The sequence below is a fragment of the Meriones unguiculatus genome, chromosome 7, assembly GCF_030254825.1.
Source record: "Meriones unguiculatus strain TT.TT164.6M chromosome 7, Bangor_MerUng_6.1, whole genome shotgun sequence".
Classification (NCBI taxonomy): domain Eukaryota; kingdom Metazoa; phylum Chordata; class Mammalia; order Rodentia; family Muridae; genus Meriones; species Meriones unguiculatus.
In genome coordinates this window covers 45,354,127-45,368,115 of record NC_083355.1, presented here as the reverse complement: position 1 = coordinate 45,368,115, position 13,989 = coordinate 45,354,127, and the positions used below count along the sequence as shown (strand labels likewise).

Here is a 13,989-nt window from a genome sequence, read left to right as displayed (position 1 = left end):
TTAGTAGTTGTGTTAGTAGAAGAAGAACAAAAAATGTAATAAACAAAACTTCTGCTTGAACCGCACATGGTGGAGCATGCCTTTAATCCCAGCAGTCGGGAGGCAGAGGCAGGCAGATCTCTGCGAGTTCGAGGCCAGCCTGGTCTACAGAGAGAGTTCCAGGACAGCCAGGACTCTATCTCAAAAAACAAAACATATGCTGTTTGAGTTGCTAACTTAAATACATTAAAAAATTGTTTAGATGAATTTTAGTGTGGGATCAGAACAGAATTTCCAAGGATTTCTGAGATGCTTTGCTGTTTTATGCTATTTATTTTTGTCAGTCAGCACTCTCAGGCTGATGGTTGTAAAATGAAAATATCGATGACCTGAAAAACATGTTCTATGACTTTCAGGATCACATACTCAGCCAAGATTTAACTTTTATGTAAAAAAAAAACAAAACACAGCATATCCAGTTCTACTGCAAATTTCCTTTCACCTTTAATGAATGAAAAAACTGTATGCCAAGTAATTGCTTCATGCTTCTTTATGATTTGTCAGTAAATGTTTGATTTGTGTACTTTTGAGTTGTTTATTTTAGACTGGGGGTTCTATTATAGGCTGGCCTTGACCTCTGTAGCCGAGAATGACCTTGAATTTGCTGATCTTGCCTCCACCTTCAGGGAATTGATACTAGGGCTTTGTGTATGCTAAGCAATCACTCTAGAAACTGAGCGACATTTCACTGCCACTTAAAATTTTTTTTTCTTTTTCTTTTTTTGAGACAGAGTCTCTTGGTATTCCGGACTGGCCTTAAGCTCACTGTGCAGCTGAAGATGACCTAGAACTCTGGCGTTATCGATGTGGACTATCATGCCCACTTACATATCTGTTTTTTAGGCCTGTACACTCAGAGTCACATAAATTCTCAGTCAGAGGGGGTCATGAGTACTAAAATCTTAGGACGTTTTGGTCTAGATCTCATCAAGGCTGGTGATAACACAGTGTATGTCTGATATAAATTGTCTCAAACAGTCTGCCTATGATTGTGCCATCAGAGCTGAAGCGGCTACTTAGAGCAATAGTTTTCTTAATGGGATGGCTGATGCTGGCTAAGCCCTTCTGCCCAAGGCAGCGGAGAGTCAAATAGCTGTTACTTGAATTACATTATCTTTTTTGAATAGATTTTTTTTTTTGTTTTTCTTTTTTTAATATTTATTTATTCTACATGAGTGCTTTATCTGCATGCATACCTGCATACCAGAAGAGGGCATCAGATCTCAGTATAGATGGATAGGAACTACCATTTGGTTGATGGAATTTGAACTCAGGACCTCTGGAAGAGCAGAACATGGCTCTTATCTGCTGAGCCATCCCTCCAGCCTGAATTACATTATCTTATTTCCTGACCTCTTTGGTTGCTGGAAAATGAACACCAGGAGGAGTATTTATGATATGAATTTAAGGTTGGCCTGGTGGCATAAGTTATCTTAGCTCCTTGGGAAACTGAGGCCTGCAGATCTAAAGTTTAAGGCTCACCTGACTGGTTTGTATACTTACAGTAGAAAATATCATTGGGTTGGAAATTTTTTCATTGGTAGAACACTTGCCTTGTATTTGTGAGGTTCAGTCTGTAGTACTACAAACAAAAGCAGATAGGAATTTCAGGGGCTTATTAGCACTGATAATGATTTTGAACCATGGTTTAACACTATATCACACCTGCCCAGTACACTAATGAGAGTTCCCTTTCTGTCTCCTTCCTGCCTCAACCCTCTGAGTTGAGGCTCTAACTTGAGAATCAAGTTTGTTTGTTTATTTATTTTTTTAATTTAATGTGCATTGGTGTTTTGGCTGTGTGAGGATGTCAGATCCTCTGGAACAGTTGTGAGCTGCCATGTGGGGCTGGGAATTGAACCTGGGTCCTCTAGCAGAACAGCTCTTAACCACAGAGCCATCTCTCCAGCCCCCGAGAATCAGTTTGTTAATAGCTAAAATTTGGAGTGTTGTTGTGTTTTTTCATCAGTTCATTTGTATGTTAGAAAGAATACGATACACCAGCAGTGTAGACACAGCAGTGTAGAGGAGTGGGTCCTCTCTTTCCTCCACAGGGATGTCTTAGTCCCCGTGTGTTTCCAGCAGACGTTCAGACTGTTGTAGTCTGCCTTTGTAGTGCTTTGTTCTGAGCAGCTCTCGCTCCCTGTCTCCAGTGCTGCATGACTGCGTGTTTACGCTATTTCAAATGATCCCTAAACAGTGCTCAAGTGTTGTCTTTGTTTCTGTGTGCCATAGAAAATATGAGTCTTAAGTCATGAGTTACAAGTCAGCAAAATACATTAAAAATTTTTTTCCAGCCAGCCCGTGATGGCGCACACCTTTAATCCCACCACTCAGGGAGGCAGATCACTGTGAGTTTGAGGCCAGCCTGGTCTATAAAGAGAACTCCCAAGGCTACACAGAGAAACTCTGTCTCGAGAAACAAAAAACAAAACAAAATAAAAATCCCATTAATGAACTAATTTATTCACTTTACACTTTACATCCTGGTCTTCGCCCCCTTCCTCCTCTCTCCCCAGTCCCACCTTCCCAACCCCTTCCTATATTTTTAATTTTTTAATTAAAAATTTGTGTATGTATTGATGTTTAACCTGCATGTTTGTCTGTGCACCACATATGTGCCTAGTGCCCAAGGAGGCCAGAACACAGGGTCAGATCTCCTGAAACTGGAGTTACAGACAGTTATACTCTGCCATGTGCATGCTGGGAATAGAGCCCTGGTCCTCTGGAAGAGCGGCCTGTGTTCTTAACCACTGAGCCTTCTCTCTAATCTCTTTTCCCTCCCTCCTCCTGTTTTGAGACAGTAAAACCGTATAGCCCTAGCTGGCCTGGAAATCTGTGTGTAGCCCAGGCTAGTTTCAAACTAATAGAGATCTGCCGTGATGAAAGGCTTGTGTCACTACACCTGACCAGCAGCATATAATAAATACTTTATCTTTTGGCCAAAATATACTAAAGATGAGGTTATGTATCTAAGAGGCTTTCAGAAAATGTGCTTGTGCTGTACTTCCCATAGGAGTTTGTACTTGATAGTTCAATGTTGATGCCAACTTCATCGACCATAGCTACCATGAATAATGGAAAGTAGGTATTTATAAAGAAATTTAGCCGTTAATTTTTATGTGTGAGTGGGTGGCCGTGACATGTTATTTTACCCAAAAGTCTTCATCACAGTGTTCTTCAATCACTTTCTACTTTATGATTTTTTAAGTTTTAAAGTATTTATGTGTGTGAGTCTTGCATCTACCTGTGTATCTCTGTGTGCAGAATGTGCAGTGCTGCAGTGCCTGCAGAGGTCAGAAGAGTGTGCCAGATTACTCTGGGGCTGAAGTTACTGGTGGTTAGCTGTCTTGTGGGTGATCAGAATAGAAACCAGGTTGTCTGAAAGAGTGAACAGCTTATGCTCTTAATCATTAAGCCTTCTAGTTAGCTTCTTCACCGTAGTTTTTGAGACGGGTCTTACACTGAGCCTGGAGCTCAGTGGCTCAGCCAGGCTACCTGGCCAGCAAGCCCCAGGGACCCTTCTCTTCCTGTTTTCCTGGCGTTGAGGATGGGGGTGCTGCTATGCCCAGTTTCTATTTGAATATTGAGGATCAAATCGAGTCCTTATGTTTGTGAAGCAAGCGCTTTACTGACTGGATTGTCTCCCAATCCTGGGCACAAATTTTGCGGAGTTTGTGTGTGTACATTTTTTTCTTTATTAAACTTTAATTAAAAAGACAAACTAGGCTTAGCCGGGTGTGGTGGCATGCTCCTTTAATCCTAGTACTAGGGGGAGCAGAGACAAGTGGGCCTCTGTGAGTTTGAGACCAGTCCGGTCTATAGAGTGAGACTTTCACAAACAAACAAAAAATAGGGTCTTATTATATAATCTAACCTGGTCTTGATTTTTGTATCCTGTTTCTGCCTCCCATTTGCTTAGACTTCAGGCATGTGCTACCATTCCCTGCTTAATTAATTTAATTTTAGTATTCAGATGTTTGCTTTAACTAGCTCAAGTCTCTTCCACGATCATTTACATTTTGTGAACATCATATATTGACAGTCTTTAACACTTTAAAGACTCATATTATGTGAATGAGTGTTTTGCCTGCATATGTGTTGTATACCACATACATACCTGGTACCTTACTTCAGACAAGCTTAAACTTACTAAGTTCAAACTAGTCTGGAACTTGCAATCCTCCTGCCTCAGCCTCCCATGTACTGGCAGTTATAGGTCTCCACACATCAATTTATTTCATCCATAGATTTTGTTCAATAGCTAACAGCAAATATATTTTTTTCAACCTTTAGCCATTTATTTACTATCAAATGACAAAAAGTAGTAATTTTTGACCCTGGCTAACGAGCTCAATCGCACAGAGACTGGGACCTCCTTTGGTTCAATTTTAAAAGTTCAGAGTTTAAGGGGCTGGAGAGGTGGCTCAGAGGTTAAGAGCACTGACTGCTTTTCCAGAGGTCAGGAGGAGGTGTTGGCTCTTTCACAACTGACGTTTTAGATGGTTGTGAGTGCAGTGAACCAAACATGGATCTTGGGAGAACCACAAGTGCTCTTACACTCTCCAGCTCCTTGTTACTGATTTTTAAAATATAATTGATTTAGTTTTTAGCAGTTTGAACATAAATTTATTACAGAAAAGTGAGAACTCTCAAGAGTAGGTGGAGTTCCAGGGGGCAAACCTCTTGTTAAGCAGGTTTTACTTGTCTCTCTAGAAAAGAACTAACACTTTTCCAGTAGTCTAAAGGGGACATTGACATGGCTAGTGCATCTGCTTTAATTCCCATTGCTTCGTCCTGACACTCATTGTGAGTAGTGTGAGGGAATGTGTACATACATGCTTATCAGTGTTGGCCTCCTTAGTTGTGTATTGTTTTGTGCACTTATTTTAAAGCCATTACAGAACAAATGGTAACTAACAGTCCCGTTTTCTCTCTAGTGGTCAAAGTACCGCAGAAGACACTCCTGATGGATGCGCTTAAGGAGGAGTCTGAGATAGTTTATGACTTCTGCATGTGCAATCCTCCCTTTTTTGCCAACCAATTGGAAGCCAAGGTAAAGTACTTTTAAAATTATCGAATGCTTAGCTAATTTTACCTCATTTGAAGAGATAAGAGCAGAAGGCAGTTTATCTTTACCATCTGCATAATTAAGAATATTGTTGGTTTGAGATGTCTGTGAGCCCAATACAAACTCACGGACAGTTAAACAGTTTATGTAGCTGAAGGTCCGGTTACTGAGGCTCCAGGAGCAGTTTGATCAGGGAATTCGTAGCATCATGAAAGCTGAGGCTTTGCTTCTAGTCTCCTCTTGGCTCTGTTATTTTTTCTTAGGCTTATTTGGTTGTGAGTGAGCCACTCCTAGGGGGTGAGGTGGTGAGGCGAGAGCTCTTCCTCAAGCCTTGAACTTAAAAACTTTAAACAATTTTTGAGACAGGGTTTCTCTGTGTAGCTCCTGGAACTTGCTCTGTAGAGCTGCCTCTGCCTCGTGAGTGCTGGGATTAAAGATGTGTACCACCACCACTACCAGGCTAAACTATTTTTAAAATTAAAGTTTATTGTTTTATGTGTATGAGTGTTTTTGCCTGCATGAATGTTTGCCAGGAGCCTGTAGGGGTTAGCCTGCACATGTATGCCAGGAGCCTGTAGGGGTTAGCCCTGGGTCTCATGGTTATGAGCACCATGTGGGTGCTGGGACTGGAACCCAGTTTCTCTGGAAGAACATCTAGTGTTCTTAATTTTAACCCCTGAGCTAGCTCTCTAGCCCCTTCACTTTAAACTTAAAAAAAAAAAAAAAAAAGGATTTATTTATTTATTATGTATTCAGTGTTCTGCCTGTGTATGCCTAAAAACCAGAAGAGGACATCAGATCCCAGGATAGATAGTTGTGAGCCACCATGTGTATGCTAGGAATTGAACTCAGGACCTCTAGAAGAGCAGACAGTGCTCTTAACCACTGAGCCATCTCTCCAGCCCCTTAAACTCTGAACTTTTAAAATTGAACCAAGGGAGGTCCCAGTCTCTGCTGGATTGAGCTTGTTAGCCTAGAGTAAAAAAAATCACTATTTTTTTGTCATTTGATAGTAAATAAATGGCTGAAGGTTGAAAAAAATTTATTTGCTTTTAGCTATTGAACAAAATCTATGAATGAAATAAATTGATGTGTAGAGACCTATAATTGCCAGTACATGGGAGGCTGAGGCAGGAGGATTGCAAGTTCCAGACTAGTTTGAACTTATTAGTTTAAACCCGTCTGAAGCAACTTATTTAAACCGTACTTAAATTTTAAAAGAGAGGGCTAGGAAATCTGCCTTAATGGTAGAGTGTTTGCCCGGCATGTGAAAGCCCCTCGCTTCAAACCTTAGCACTCAACAACCAAAACACAATGCATTTACAGCTTCAGTATGGACACCTAACCTCAGCAGTTAAGACACTGACTCTTCTTGCCGAGGACATGGCTAAATTTAGTCCCAGCACCTACACGGCAGCTCACAACTTACAACATCAATTCCAGGGAATCTGGCGTCTTAGGCCCCAGTAATACACATACATGAGTACAAACACATAATTACACATAAAATTTTTTTAAATTATTATTATTATTTTAGATAGGGTCTCACACCATGTAGGCTGTTTGGAACTCATGTAGACTAGGCTGGCCTGGAACTCACAGAAGTGTCTTACTCTCAAGTGCTGGAATTAAAGGTGTGTACTGTCATGCCCAGCCCAAAATAAATAAATCTTCAAAAAGATTTTTTTTTTTTTTTTGCAAAATTAGGAATTTGAGCAGAAATTTATTAGAAATACTAACATTCTTGGTTAGAAAATAAAGTGAAGTACAATTTAAATAATTAAAAATTTAGCTTTCAAGTTTGTGAGCAAAAATAACCATATCTTGTAGTAAAATTTATTAAAAGTGTTGTTTTCCTACATTAAAAAATATATAGATAGGGGCTTTGGCTTGCCAAAGAACTTGGTGGCACAATACTGAGTCAGCAGGGGTTCTCGCCTGCTGTGCCGTTTTCTAGCTGCCTGAATGTCTTACTTCACCATCTTTTTAAATTTAGGTGGGTATTGATAAGCAGCTTGCCTGGCTGCCCGTTCTTTACATTGCTGCTTCTGCTCCAGCCAGAGTGTAAGGCCCCTCAGCACTTGTGAGCATCTGTAGCTTTGGTGTGCTGCCCCGTGGGTGTGGTGCTGTTCCTCTGCGGGCTGTTTATGCTGGCCTTCTTCTCATGTGCTTGCTGACCCTTCGCTCCTCGTCTGTGAAATAGCACCGTTCAGATCCCTTGTCTTACCTACCGCCTTCCAATGTGGAGGATCTGATCAGACTCTTACAGGCCTTGCACTGAGCTGATTTAGCAGGCCTGAGGCCTTGCACCTTCTGGGCAAACACTGTGCCACTAAGCTGTGTCCTCCCCTCCTCTTTGTCAGTTTTAAAATTGGATTATTTTTCTTTTTTATTAAGTTTTAAAGATCCTTTTTTTCCCCCTTTCCCAAGACAGAGTTTCTCTCTGTAGCCCTGGCTATCCCGGAACTTACTGTGTAGACCAGGCTGGCCTCAAACTTAGAGGTCTGCCTGCCTCTGCCTCTGAGTGTTGGGATTAAAGGCGGCACTACTGCTGCCTGGCTGGTTTAAGGATTCTTTATATACATAGCCTAGGCCCAAGTCCCTTTAATTATAATGATTTGGAAACATTTTCTCATCCTGTGGTTTGTCTTCAATTTTTGATGGTATTTGCTGTAGTGAAGCTGTTTTTAGTTTTGATAAAATATAACTTACCTATTTTTTTTTTTTTTTTTTTTTTTTTTTTTTGTTCTTATGCTTTTTGGTGCTGAATCTAAGAAACCATTGGCTAATCCAAGTTAATGAAAATTTACTTTTATGTTTTCTTCTTGGGAGTTTTTAACTTAAGCTCTTATATTTAGGTCATTGATGCATTTGAGTTCTTTTTTTCCTATGATGTGAGGTAAGGATAGATTAAATACTTAAGTATAAAAAGAGAACCATAAAAGTATTAGAAGAAAACATAAGTAAATATTTATTTAATCTTTGGGTAGATTTCCTGGCCATGGTATCAAGACAGAAAGCATAAAGGAAAAGCAACAGATTGGGCTATATAAAAGGTAAATGTTTTTATATTTAACCCCCAGGGCCTTGCGCATGCTAGGCAAGTGCTTTCTCACCAAACTACAGCCCCAGCTGGCTGTGTGATCTTTTAAATCTTCAGTGTATGTAGCACAATAATAGCTAGATTACATTCAAAGACTGTGGCTTTTGTTGTTGTTGTTCAGGGTGTAAACTCCCGGAATTCTCGAAGACCTCCACCTAGTTCTGTGAATACAGGAGGCATCACAGAAATCATGGCAGAAGGAGGTGAACTAGAATTTGTTAAAAGGATCATCCATGACAGTTTACAACTTAAGAAAAGATTAAGGTAAGTAGGAATATATATCTTCTAAAGAACATGTGTGATCCTAAAGAAATGATGTCTCTTTAAGGAACAATAGTCAGTGCAACTGAAAAATAAGTAGATACTGTCCAAAAGGCTGCACAGATGACAGGGAGGAGATCCTAGGTGCTTGTCACTCCCATCAGTGTAGACCTGTGATGGAACAAAACCAGATCAAACATGGCTTTTGGTTAGAAAACACATAGGCTGGAATCTATGTCACCTGAACCAGAATCAATTTATTACCTAGTCCTTGAAGCAGTTGAGGTTCTTGGACTTAGTTTCCTAAACAGTGACAGATAAGAGGACATAGAGTCAGAAACTTATGAAGGGAAACAGATTACCAACTGTCTCCAGAGATGGGCCAGGGCTGTTGTGTTTTAAAAGCTGACCATTTTGGACAGCCACCTGCTGTAAGGCGGTGTTAGCACTCAGACAGCAGCGTGTCTCCTGGTGCTTTGCACCCTGCCACATGTTGGTATAATGGATAATGTGGTAGCTGAGAGCTAAGAAGAGCTCTCAACCCTGGGATTTAGTTGCGTGAAATAGAGATAGTGTGTATTTTTATTTATTTATTTTTGTGTGTGGTAAAAACATAATAAATACTTGCAAAAATTGTATGTTTATTGAGGAGATTGAACACAAGGCCTCACCTTGGCAGGCACACACCCAACACTAAGTTACATCACATCCAAATATTAGTCTTTGGTTTGTTTGTTTCTTTTTAAGTTTTTGCCTGCATGTGTATGTGTGAGTGACGCACGAATGTCTGGTGCCTGGGGAAGAAAGAAGAGGGTGTTGGATTTTTTGGAGTAGAGTTACAGATGGTTGTGAGCCGCCATGTAGGTTTCTAGGAATCGAATTCTGGTTCTCTGAAAGAACAGCCAGTGCTCCCAAACGCTGTAGCATCAGATTAGCAAGTTGTTTGTTTGTTTTTTGAGACAGTTTCTCTTGGCTGGCTTCAAACTCATAGAGATCCGCCTCCCAAATGCTGGCATCAAAGTAGGTCACCACCATTCCAGGCCAGAACTCTTGGTTTTCCAAAGCTGCACTGGTTAACCAGCTCTCTGTTTCTTCTCTTCAGCTCCAGCCATCTTCTGTCTCTGAATTTGACTCCTGGATACATCATCTATGTGAAGTCCCACAGTACTTGTCCTTTTCTGATTGACTTAGTTCACATTTTGCTGAGCATAATCTTTTCATGCTGCAGCCCTGTTGTTGCAGGTGTTAAGAGTTCTCTTTCTTTTTAAAAAGGGCAAATAGTTTTCAGTTTGGGGTGTTTGTTGTTGTTGTTTTCTGTTTTAGTTTGTTTGTGACAAGGTCTTCATATAGATCCTTGACTAGTACTTGCTGTGTATCCTAGGCTGCCATCAGAATTGTGATGGACTTTCTGTCTCTGCTTCCTAAGATTACAGGTGTGGACCACCATAACCTTTTTTTTTTTTTTTTTTTTTTTTTCCATGAGGTGTGTTTTATTTTTATCAATAGTAGAAATAATTTTCTACAATATCCCAGGGCAAACCAGTGAAATTTGGCAGTTGGATTAGTGGGGGTAGGGAAGGCTATTACTTTAGAGACCCAGACTGGTGGCCTTGGTGCCGAGTGCTTGGGTTCACGGTGCAGCTTTTGACTTCCATCCATCTTGCAGGAGGCTCTTTCTCCACATCATGAAAGGTCTTGGAGATGACAGGGTGGGGTGGGGGAATCCTCCTAGGCTTGTAGGAAATTTCACGCTTTTCCTGGTCAGTGGTCTCTTTGGTCGGCACAGCGCTCTCCTATGTCTCTGTTTTCTTCAGCTTGGCCTTCCTTATCAAAGCTGGGGATTTCCCCTATGTCTGGCTTGTCTGCCATTTCTTGCAACCAGTGGAGTCTTGCTCTGAGCTCACGCGCCTGGTGCTCCCACTCCTGTTACTGCAGCAAGAGACAACCATAACCAATTTTTTTTTTTTTTTTTTTTTTTGTTTCTCTGTGTAGCCTTGGTTGTCTTGGACTCATGTTGTAGATCAGGCTGGCCTAGAACTCAGAGCAGTCTGACTGCCTCTGCCTCCATGAGTGCTGGGATTACAGGCATGTGCCCTACACATCATGACCAAGTTTATTATTCCATTATATATATAAAGCACATTTTATTTATTCATTTATCCATCCAGTCACGGCAACTTATATTGCTTTTAAAACCCTTTGGCTCTTGAGTGAGGCAGTATGAGTATGGGTCTACAAATACTTTTTTTTTTTTAAGATCCTATTTTAAATTCTGCTTTTGTTTACCTAGAGGTGGAATTTCTAAGTAGAGATTTTTTTTTCTCCCTTTTGTATTTGTAAGTGCCTGAAGCTGCTTATTTTGGCCAAGTACAATTGCATATACCTGTGGTCATAGCACTTACATAAGCAGGAGGGCTGTGGGTCAAGTCCATACTGGTCTACAGGAAAGATTTTGTCATTAAAAATGATGCTTAATTTAATAAATTTTAAGTCAGCGTGTATTCTGATTTGGTAGTGTGAACTTTAAGTACTTATGGAAAGCAGCTTGAGGAAGCTGTAGAGGTGGCTCCGCAGTTCAGAGCACTTACCGGGGTCGAAGCTCTTCTTCCAGCCTCCACATAATAAAGTGGACCCCCAACCCTGTCTGCAAACCCAGCTGTGGGGATACAGAGAGACAGAAGGATCATAAATTTGCTGGCTTACAGCCTAGCAAGAAAGCACCAGTCGTCCCCCATCTCCAGTTCAGGGAGAGAGCCTGCCTCAGAGGAATAGGAGGAATACGACAGAACACACTTCATACCCTTTTCTGGGTTCTTCATACGCACATAGGAACCACCCTCCCAGACTCCCACAAATAAATACATTAAAAAAAGCAAGAGGAAAATAGCTTGATTATTGTATGGTCTGCCTCTCACACATCACAGAAGCTCTTTGGCTTAAGGTTAATGCGTTTTGTTGTTTCGATTGATTTTTTTCAAAGACATATTAGAGTATATTGAAGGAGAAAGAGCTCAGGCTAAGCAGCCTTGTGGAAAGTCTGAAATAAAGTAAATTTAAAGACCACAGAAACTTGAAAAAGAAATAGACATATGACCATTGTGGTCCATGACCATTTCATCATCTTCTGGCTTTTGTTTCTATTCTTTTTTTGAGATAGGCTCTCATTTGTGTAGCTTTGGCTGTCCTGGAATTTGCTGTCTAGACCAGGCTGGCCTTGAACTTATAGAGAGCTGACTGCCTCTGCCTTGTGAGTGCTGGAAGTAGAGACTTGGACCACCAGACCTGGGTTTCAGGGCTTTGGGCCAACCAGAAAAATGGGGGTTCTCTGAGGCTATAATTTACTGAGGAGGGAGCTGTTACAGAGTCTTCATCTTAACTACAAAACTAAGTTTTTTAGGCGGTGGTTACAGGCCACAGGTATGCGGCATCAGAAGTCTGGTTTTTCTGTGTTCCTTTTTGGGCTATTGCTGAGGGTGCCTGCCTGCCTGCCTGCCCTCAGGCATTTTCTTACACCGATGAAATTGTTCTTGAGTTTAAAAAAAAGTTTTAAAGGAACGTTCTAAAGAACAGAAAGCTACTTATAGAATATTCTAGGTCTGCTTATGCCTGGCTCTGCAGCAGTCCCAAAGTTGAGGAAGAGGTATAGGTTGTCTGCGGAGGGCCATGGTGCCCCTGGGTGGTTGGCCATTTGGGGAAATGTCACCATTACAGTCAGTACAGAAAGTGTTCATCTGTCTGTGGTTAGGGCTTGGGCAGGTTAGAGGTCGTCATCATCGTGTTTAGACCACTTGTGGCTCAGCTTTTTAGACTGCTGTAAAAGGTATATATTGCTGAAAATAAGAGATTAAAAATAGGTATCTTAGCTAGGTGTGGGGTACATGTCTTGTAATCCCAGCATTTGGGAAGTAGAGTCAAGAAGATCAGGGTTCAAGGCCAGACTTGGCTACATGATACCATGTCTGATAAAAAGAAAAGAACAGAAAAGAAAACTCTCCAACTCCCCCTCCCACCTGCTGCTTTTATCCACTGAAGTGCTTCTTTTTCTTGGGTTGAGCTTAGTGTTTAAAGCACTTATTTCTTTTTTAGAGGCTCAGGATCAGCTACCAGAAACCACCTGGTGGTTCACAACTGTCCCTTACTCCCAATTTCATGGGCCTCAACAGCTTCTTCTGACCCCAGAAGGCATCAGGCATGTACATGATGCACATAATATGCATGCAAGCAAAACCCATACATTAAAAAAAAAAAAAACTTTTAAAAAATTTAAATATTAATTTTTCTTTTTTCTCCTAAAGACACACAGAAACTCAGACGTCATGCTCAGTAACAGTTTAGTTCATGGCCACCATATTTTGATTGCAGTTGTGAGGAACTTGAAGGGTAAAGTTGTATAACTTGGTTTTACTTATAAGGTAGATTTTCTGATTCTGTTTCAGTGGTCTGTTCTGCAGTTATATTCTAAATAGACCACAGTTGCAGCGTGTAGCCATCCTGGCCTATATGAGATTGCAGGGGGAAAATGTGAAAGTTATTTTTAGCTAGGACAGTTTAGAATTTGTGTCAGTTTAAATGATGGATTTTGAGATGAAGCAGACCTTCAGCTGCTCTGGTGACTGGAGCCTTTGCTCTTGCGGTCTGTTTATGTGTACCAAGGGGTTGGGCTCATAGCCATTTTCACCCCAAGCCTCTGCTTGTAACTTGCTTTTTTGTATTACAACTTAAATTTTAAAATTGGCTTAAATAGCCAGATGCAGTGGTGTCTGCCTGTAATCCCAGCACTCAGGGAAGCAGAGGCAGAAGCAGGCAGATCTCTATGAGACCATCCTGGTCTACAAAACGAGTCCAGGACAGCCAAAGCTACAGAGAGAAACCCTGTCTCAAAACAAAGCAAAACACCTCCAAAATGGTTTAAATGTCTAACTAACCTTGCCCTACTGAAGTAAGACAAAGTTTCTCAAACTTCTTACTGTTGAGTTATCCATGGGTCAGTGTTTATAATGACAGTTGCTTGGTAATCTTTCACATAATTGATTACATAGTTGAGTCAAGATGGACATGAGGCTGCGATACCTCATAATGCCCTAAATGACATATATTAGAAGTGCTTAAGATCCCCCAACCCTCACCCCAAAATAAAAAAAAAAAGCTGGTATGATGGCACAAGCCTTTAATCTCAGCACTTGGTGACAGAGGCAGGTAGATTGCTGTGAGTTTGAGGCCAGCCTGGTCCGTAGACTGAGTCCCAGACAGCCAAGGCTGTACAGAGAAAAACCCTGTCTTCAAAAACAAAAAAACAAAACAAAAACAGTATGCATAAGACCTAGTTCAAGCCAAATTGTGTTCCAGTGAACAAGTCTGTAAACAGCGAAGGTAGAAAGATCCTCATTTTGTAGTTGTGATAGTAATAATTGATCTGTGGAAAAAAATCAACAGTGGGTAATTTGAAGAACTGGATATTATTGGCTGGGACTATAGCTTAGTTGTGTAGTGTGTGTGGAATATTTTTGTGCCCTGG

At 40.9% G+C, this 13,989-nt stretch overlaps 1 protein-coding gene across 1 annotated transcript in view; it reads left to right on the top strand.

Annotated features, from left to right (window-relative positions):
* The window catches only part of Mettl16 (methyltransferase 16, RNA N6-adenosine), a 51,828-nt gene that overhangs the window by 21,829 nt on the left and 16,010 nt on the right, over window positions 1-13,989 (top strand). The window contains exons 5-6 of the mRNA XM_021642119.2: window positions 4,980-5,095; window positions 8,335-8,477. Coding sequence (XP_021497794.1) covers window positions 4,980-5,095; window positions 8,335-8,477 — 259 coding nt within the window. The remainder of the gene's footprint in view (window positions 1-4,979; window positions 5,096-8,334; window positions 8,478-13,989) is intronic.